The 8,842-nt window shown below is 44.9% G+C and overlaps 1 protein-coding gene across 1 annotated transcript in view; it reads left to right on the plus strand.

Moving 5' to 3' along the window:
- Positions 1 to 1,563: 1,563 nt before the first annotated feature.
- The window catches only part of ERCC4 (ERCC excision repair 4, endonuclease catalytic subunit), a 33,806-nt gene continuing 26,527 nt past the window's right edge, over positions 1,564 to 8,842 (plus strand). Inside the window, exons 1-2 of the mRNA XM_018558469.1 lie at positions 1,564 to 1,589; positions 3,619 to 3,801. Coding sequence (XP_018413971.1) covers positions 3,628 to 3,801 — 174 coding nt within the window. The 5' untranslated portion in view covers positions 1,564 to 1,589; positions 3,619 to 3,627. The remainder of the gene's footprint in view (positions 1,590 to 3,618; positions 3,802 to 8,842) is intronic.

Below are 8,842 nucleotides of genomic sequence, written 5' to 3' on the forward strand. Positions count from 1 at the left end.
TAGACTGGGGTGCCTCAAGATTTTGCATACTTTTTAAGGTTGCTGCTCTTCACTCTTCTCCTGCACATTCTGCCTGCTGTCTGAGAGGGTCCCACCCTGACTTTACTGGTTTGCAGCATGCTGGCTTGACTGCCATTTCCCTCACCTGTTCCTTCCTTGCTCAAGCCAACCCTGGAATGTTGCCCACTACTCCCGGGCTCCCTCTTATGGTCAGATAGGAGAGCATCATCTGAGTGAGTCAGATGGGAGTTTCCTGTCTCTGAGTGATGATGTCACCCCACTCACCATATATATATACCACTCAGTCCAGTCTGACCTTGCCCTTGCCCTGAGTATCCTGATTCCGTGTATGACCCCGATCCTGGCAGACGGTCTCCGCTGGCTCCTGCCTTGTTCCTGACAATGCTGATTTCCTGGCTTGTTCCTGACAACACTGATCTCTGTGTTCCTGACCTGGCTTGGATGACTACCCACTCTGGCTCCTGACTCTGGCTTGTTCTGCTTACTCCTGTGGACACTGCTCTTAATAAATATTTTAACTAGCACCTTTTGCTTGTCTGGTTTTCATTGTGCTCTGACACTGTCATACTCTCTGCACTTTTCTCCTGCACATATTGCTCCCTGTCACACTGTTTTCCTGCACATACTGCTCACTGTCATACTCCATTCACTCTGTTCCTGCTTATACTGCTTCCTGCCATACTCCCTGCACTCTTTTCCTGCACATACTCTTCCCTGCACATACTGCTACCTGTTATACTCTCCACCAGAGACATAACAAATACAGTGGGAAATTTTGTTTGATTCTAACATTTGATTTTTGAATGAATGGAGTTTCCTGAAAAAACAAATACATTATCTGTACGGAATTTAGTTTCTTTAAGAAAAAATTTCCATCCCGCTCCTTCCATTTTTTTTGCCAATAAATGATCGTCAATCTGACCCCATTAACAGTTATTTTGGTGTCACCTCCTAAGTCGGGCACTTGGTCATGGACCGAGAGGGGAGGGGGGATCTGGTGGCATACCTGATCCCAAAGGGTTAATATCCCCTCCTCTCTTTGCTGGTGTCCATCATCAAAATGGCTAAAGGTAGTAAAGTACATCACCGTGCATGCATGATGACGTGACATGATGGATGTCATAATACATGGGTGGCGGCGGCGCCGGGTGACACAAACCCTGGTGCCTCCTTTGAGTTCTATAAAGAGAACTTACTGTCACTACCTTATATCATAACAAAGAGAATGCCAGTGACCAGATTCGAGTGCTTCTGTCTGTTGCCCATACAAGCCAATTAACCTTTCAGGAACACTGAAGCACTTATGTCAAAGCAGAGCTAAACTTCCACTTTGCATGAATACTAGACTGTATCAGTGCTGGCCAATTAGCTCCAGCGTATCACGTGACGATGTCGCTTTCAGCCCCTGTGTTCTATCGAAATGCCCGACTTGTTGTAGACAGCTTCTCCTTTCACTCAGGGTTAGTTATGTTTGTCCCGGCTCGTGTGAGGAGGAGGCTGAGCTGCGTGCGCATGGCAAGCTGTGAGGGGAGAAAAGAGGAAGCCAGGCGCAGAGCTCTGACACTCAGGTAATGACTATGATCTGACCCGGGTTATCACACACACAGTGCACCCCATGAGTATTCCCGGAACCTACTGATCCTCCTACCGGACCTGTACACACAGCACAGCCAGTGTGTATTGACTGGTGAGTGCTCAGCTTCAGGATAACAGTCCACACATTGCATAGATGTGCAGTAGCCTGTGCAGAAAGATTTTCCTTCTGACAGTTTATCAAAACTGGAGCAGTTGCCCGTGGCAACAAATTCAATTTTCTCTTCAGTTATGCTTTGTAAATGAAAAATAGAAGCTGATTGGTTGCCATGGGCAACTGCTCCAATTTTGATACATTCCCCCCAATATCTGTATCAATGAGTTCTATGTTGTGGTTTCCTCACTTCTTTGACCCTTCTTCCTAACACCCCATCTGTTTTTTACCTTTTGTCTTTTCTATTACCCATATAAACAAATATTAAAGTAAAGTAAAAAAAACACTTTGGAGGGGTTTGCTATACTGTGATAGTATGCACAACATAGCCCCGCTTCTCACTTGGGCGATCCCGGGGCGTGCGTTTGTGCACAATAGCGCACAGCGTTTGCCGGGAGGGGCCCTATTGATTTTAACAGAGTTATATCCTCACTGATCCGCAAAGCACAGAAATAGGGAAGAGGCACAGCATGGGAACTGGTCATAGATTCCTCTCTGATAGTCTTGTCAGCCAACACTACTGTTATGTATGTAACCTAACCTATGTATGTTATGTAGTACCTTTGCTTCCTGGTGAGGCATTCCCCAGCTCTGCCCCCAGCATGTCCCGCCCCCATCCCAACGAACCCCTGGCTAGTGTGCAGGTGAGAGGAGGAAGGGAGGAGCCTCCCTGTCCCTCACTTGCTCGTCACTGCTAAGGCATCAAGATCGATGGCCTCAGTGGGTTTTTTTGTCTTTTTTTGATTGGACAGCTTGGACCAATTTCACTTTGCTATTGATCCAAACCATCCACAGAGCTCACTCCTCTAACAGAGTAGAGGCTGTGACAGCTCTGGCCTCACTAGTTAAGTTACACAAGCAGTGGGGAAGCCTGCTGCTGTGTAAACTAACTACCTGTCAAAACCTGGATGCAGTGCTGCCTGTAATTAACAGGCAGCACTCTGTCCATGACAGGTTACACAGCAGGGAGGCTTTCCCTGCTGTGTAACCTGTTACAAGATGCTTTGAATTGAGAAAAAGCTGTCAGCTTCAGACTTGAAGCTGACAGCTTTTTCCTCCATAATACTAGGTGAGGCTCTGCCTCCCCTGACCGCATGTCCCTGGTATGTAAGCATACAAGGAGTAATAGATCACGTTTACTGGTGTGCTGCTGTTCCATCACTGTCCATTTACATGTTGGGTAGCTGGCTGAATGGGGTGCATATGTCACAAGACTGGCTGTACAGAACTACACATCTTTTGGCAGGTAAAGCAGATCAAATTAAGCTTTGTGAATAAATAAAGCAAAAGAGATGTGACCCTTTTTTTTTTTTAACAACCCAGATAGCAAGCAATTGAGCTGCAAGTTTGAAAATCACTTGCTAAACTATTGCAGACTTGCCAAGCTTCGCCATTGTGTTGCACAATTACAGCAAGTCTGCATTGCAAGTCTCCAGGTCAACGTGCTTTGCAAAAGTGCTCGACACTTGCAGAGCTCTTGCTCAGACCTACAGGACTCTTGCTGTAGACTTGCCAAGCAAATTTGCTACAAATTCAAAAAGTGTCAACTAGAACTTGTGCTGCAAGTGTTCTGCAAGTCTACAACTTGCCAGGAATGTGTGCAGCAAGTTGACAAGAATTACTATTTAACCCTGCCAAAAGTTTGTGGCATGTTATTCTTGCTATCTGGGAAGTTAACTGCAGAGTGGTTTTGTAAGATAATGTTTAGTCTGCTTACAAATCTCTCCATATACATTTCACTGCCATGTATTGTACATCCATATTATTCCGAGCCTTTGCCTACAGCAATATTCTATCTTTATGGTGTTTGTGGGAACTTTGTGATTAACTATAGTTGTTTTCCTGATCAGAGACTGCAAATGGCGCCTCTTCTGGAGCATGAAAACCAGATCTTCCTGGACCTATTCCATGAAGATGGTCTCGTCATCACTGCCCAGGGACTCGGCATTGACAGAATCTTACAGAACTTCTTGAAGCTCTACTGTGACCCGGGAAACCTTGTGTTAGTGTTGAATACCAATACAGCTGAAGAGGTAATATTCGCCATTTTTATCACAAGTACTGACATTTAGTATTATACCTAAAGAGCAGTACTGCACACCACTGAAGCACGTATGTACAGCTGGATAATAATGCAAACATCAAATAAATTGGACAAATCACAAAAGTGTACAAATCTTCTCCCTGTATCCTTTCAATGAAGGATGTAGTGGAGGCCTCGGAGATGTCACTTGACTTGCTTCAGTGTTCCGAAGCATAGGTAGTTGTTTTCATAGCACATTCTAAAGAAATACTGTAAACTTTGACTGCTATGTCCTAACAGTGTTACTAATTGATCAGAGAATATAGGGTGCATATACAGTGAGGAAAATAATGATTTGATCCCCTGCAGATTTTGTAATTTTGCCCACTTACCAAGAAATGAAAGGTCTATAATTTTGTATCATAGGTGTATTTTAAATGATAGAGACGATATATCAACCAAAAATCCAGAAAAAAAACACGATACAAATGTTATAAATTGAGTTGCAGTTCAGTAAGTGAAATAAGTATTTGATCCCCAACAAAACATGACTTAGTACTTGGTGGAGAAACCCTTGTTGGCAAGCACAGAAGTAAGACGCTTCTTGTAGTTGGTTACCAGGTTTGGACACATCTCGGGAGGGATTTTGCCCACTCTTCTTTACAGATCTTCTCTAAATCCTTAAAGCATAACTATGGGGTTAGGGCTTTTCCCCATAGTTCTCCGAAGGGTAACGGGAGGACACAAACTTGCGTCCTCCTGTTACCCAAAGCTCAGTATACCGCGAGCTGCAGCTCGCGGTATACTGAGACGCCGCAGCTAAAACGGATCCCGACTATTATGTCTGTATCCGCCCAGCTGTGTGAGTGACAGCTGGCTCTGCCTATCTAGAGGCAGAGCCGGCTGTACCCGCCCCCTCCCTCATCCGTTACGCCAGTCAGCGCTGGAGGATCGGACAGGGGAGAATCCAGTCACTCCCCTGTCACGGCTCTCTGCAGTGACAGGATCGAGAAGTGAGCGAACGCCGGTATGTGTTTGCTCACTTCCCGATCTACTGAGCCGACCTGTGACAGTTTCATTATCACAAGTCGGCTCAGATTATGAGGCTGAGTGAAAAGCACTCACCTCATAATTCTCATAATTCTCCTTTTTAAGGTTTCTTGGCTGTCGCATGGCAACTCAAAGTTTCAGCTTCCTCCATAAATTTTCTATAGGATTAAGGTCTGGAGACTGGCTAGGCCACTCCATGACCTTAATATGCTTCTTCTTGAGCCATTGCTTTGTTGCCTTGGCGGTATGTTTTGGGTCATTGCCATGCTGTAAGACCCATCTTCAGTGTTCTGGCTAAGGGAAGGAAGTTCTCATCTAAGATTTTACAATCACTCGCCCCATCCATTGGTTCCTCAATGCGGCAAAGTCGCCCTGTACCTTTAGCAGAGAAACAGCCCCAAAAGCATAATCTTTACACCTCTGTGCTTGACTGTAGGGATGGTGTTCTTAGGGTCATAGGCAGCATTTTTCTACCTCCAAACACAGCGAGTCGAGTTAATGCCAAATAGCTCAATTTTGGTCTCATCTGACCACAGCACTTTCTCCCAATCCTTCTCTGAATCATTTAGATGTTCATTGGCAAACTTCAGACGGGTCTGTACATGCACCTTCTTGAGGAGGGGGACCTTGCGGGAGCTGCAGGATCTCAATCTATGGCGGTGTATTGTGTTACAAATGGTTTGTTTGGTGACTGTGGTCCCAATTGCCTTGAGATCATTCACAAGCTCCTCCCGTGTAGTTCTGGGCTGAACGTACAGAGCGTTATTGAAGGTGATAAGGACGTGCGGAGCGTTATTGAAGGTGACAAGAACGTGCAGAGCGTTATTGAAGGTGACAAGAACGTGCAGAGCGCTATTGAAGGTGACAAGAACGTGCAGATCGTTATTGAAGGTGGCAAGAACGTGCAGAGCGTTATTGAAGGTGACAAGAACGTGCGGATCGTTAATGAAGGTGACAAGAACGTGCGGAGCGTTATTGAAGGTGACAAGAATGTGCGGAGCGTTAATGAAGGTGACAAGAATCTGCAGAGCAAGAATGGTAACGCGAAGGTTTTGAAGAAAATAACCCTTGGATTGAAGAAGGAAATTGTAGAAAAACTTGATCGTGGTATTCATGTGACTGATCTGGCCTTGGAGTACAAGATGGTGAAGTCGACCGACTTGACTATTTTGAAGAATAAAGATGCCATCAAAGCAGCTGATGTGGCAAAAGTAGTAACCATGTTAACCAAGCACAGGACACAGTACTGGATGAGGTGGAAAAACTTTTGTTAGTGTGGTTGAATGAGAAACAGCTGGCAGGTGATAGTGTTAGTGAAGCTATGATCTGTGAAAAAGCCAGGAAATTGAACAGTGATTTGCTGCAGCAAAACCCCTCCACAAGTGCATCTAGTGATGAATTTAAAGCCAGTAGAGGGTGGTTTGAAAAATTCCGCAAGAGAAGTGGCATCCACAGTGTGATAAGACATGGTGAGGCTTCCAGTTCTAACCAGGCCGCTGCAGAAGCCTACAAGAAAGACTTTGCGGAATTCATGAAGGCAGAAGGATACGACGCTCAACAACTGTTCAACTGCGATGAAACGGCTCTTTTGGAAGAAGCTGACGAACAGAACCTATATCACGAAGGAGTAGAAGGCACTGCTGGGGTTGAAGCCCATGAAGGACAGATTGACCCTTTTGCTGTGTGCGAACGCAAGCGACGATCTGAAGATTAAGCCACTACTGGTGTACCATTCCCAGACCCCTTGTGCATTCAAGGAACAGAATGTGAACAAGGCCAGACTGCCTGTCATGTGGAGGGCCAATGCGAAAGCTTGGGTCACAAGGCAATTGTTCATGGAACGGCTGACAACCAACTGAGTGGTGCCTTCTGATGGACAATGCCCCTGCATACCCTCCAGCCTTGGTGGATGATATGGATGCTGAGTATGACTTCATAAAGGTCAAGTCCCCCCCCCCCAACACGACACCTCTTCTGCAGCCCATGGACCAGCAAGTGATCTGCAACTTCAAGAATCTGCACACAAAGGAGCTCTTCACCAGATGTTTAATGTCACTGAAGAGACGTCTTTGACTCTGAAAGAGTTCTGGAAGAAACATTTCAATGTCCTCCACTGCATCAACCTCATTGACAAAGCCTGGGAAGATGTCACATACCGGACCTTGAACTCAGCCTGGAGGAAACTGTGGCCAGAATGTGTCACTGAACGTGACATGGAAGAGTCTGATGCACAGGTAGTGGAGGAGATTGTGTCCATGGGCAAGACTATGGGTCTGGACGTCGATGGTGCAGACATAGAGGAGCTTGTTGAGGACCATAAGGAGGAGCACACGACGCAAGAACTTGCTGAACTCCAGAGTGAGCAGCAGAAGGCACTTGTTGAGGAGCATTCCACCGAGGAAGAAAGGGAGGAGGTTAGCAGTGATGTGATTAAAATCCATAATGGGGAAAATGGAATGAGTGCCAGGATTTCTTTGAGACGCACCACCCCAACATAACTGTGACGAACAGAGTCTTGAATCTGATGAACGGCAATGTGGTCTGTCATTTCTGGAGGGTTCTGCAGCGCAGAAAAAAACAGCGGACATTATACAGATTTTTCACCATAATTGACCCTGCAGCTAAGAGACAAAGAAGTGAGGAAACCCCTGAAGGAGATCTCCCCAATGTCCTTATGGAGGGGGACTCTCCTCCAAACAATAACCTCCTCCCCACCCACCTTTCCGTCCTTCACGCCAGAAGTTGCCCCAAGCGACTGCCTCCAGCAGCAAGTACCCGTAAGAGACGGCTGGCTCCCTGATGACGTAAGTAAAGAAGATGGCAGTGCGGGACCTGGAGTGTAGCAACAGAAAAGTGGGTCACTACCGAACACCACTATTCACTGGACGTGTGAGTGTGTTTATAGATACAGGATTCCCCAATAGAAGATTTCCCCTAACTTTTTGTTCTGGGGAAAATGTTGGATTTCCTCCTACTTTATTCAAGTACAAATAGAGGAGGGAATCTTACCAATAGGGTCACAGAGGCAATTAAAAAGTGAACAGAGTATCTACTCTATCCAAAACTTAAAAAAAAAAGAAAGGTTTGCTTAGAGATGCACTATGATCCATAAACGGATAACCCCAGTTCTTACACCTTTTTAAACTCCCCAATCATTGTAATGTAAAATCACTTATATGACAAGCATGTATCCCATAAATGGAGCCCAAGCTGTTGCCTTGGTTTGACCTGGTAGTGAATTTATGAACTATTTGCTTGTTATTCCTCGAGTTGAGGAGGTATTTTTATAACCCCTGCCGACAGCTTCAGAAGATGCTGTACTCACAAAATATAGTATGTGAAGGCTCTAGATCTGCATAAATGGCAACATATTGGATACATTAGTATGATCTGGTATAACATATGAACACTCTGAGCCACTGTATGCATTACAGACTTAGACCGTCTGTTTTTAAGGCGTATAAAAGAAGAACTGTTGTCCATATCACAGCATCTGACAGTAATTCTACTTTGGAAACTGTGATTGTGCAATCTTTCTGTTATCTGACAGTGAAAACCCGAATGCTAAACATGCTTAGAGTGGTGAGGTGAAGGAGAACATAGGCGGCTACATTTTCAAGCAAGCCACGGCAGATTATAGACATGAGGTTGGAGTTCAGCTATAATAAAACAAGGGTCTCAGTTGCACTTTCTGCAAATCTATGGCAAGCCATGCAAATTTACCTCTGTAAGTGTGCTCACTTCAAATTGCCTTATAACAGAGGTAGTATCAATTGTTAATCAACTAGCAGTCATTCAACTTCTCCCTTTCATCTTGTCACTACGAGTTTAAACATTAATGGTAAGCACTGTCATACTATCACAGCAATGCACCTTTTAGCATAACTGACTACCTGTTCCACGCAGTGTAAAAGGTCATCTAATGCGTCATGGTAGATTCTTTTTTTTTTCATGTACATTTTAATTTTGCTTTTTTTTTTTTTTTTTTTTTTTTTTTTTTG

Source organism: Nanorana parkeri, unplaced genomic scaffold (genome assembly GCF_000935625.1).
Source record: "Nanorana parkeri isolate BGI_ZX_2015 unplaced genomic scaffold, ASM93562v1 scaffold341, whole genome shotgun sequence".
NCBI classification, from domain to species: domain Eukaryota; kingdom Metazoa; phylum Chordata; class Amphibia; order Anura; family Dicroglossidae; genus Nanorana; species Nanorana parkeri.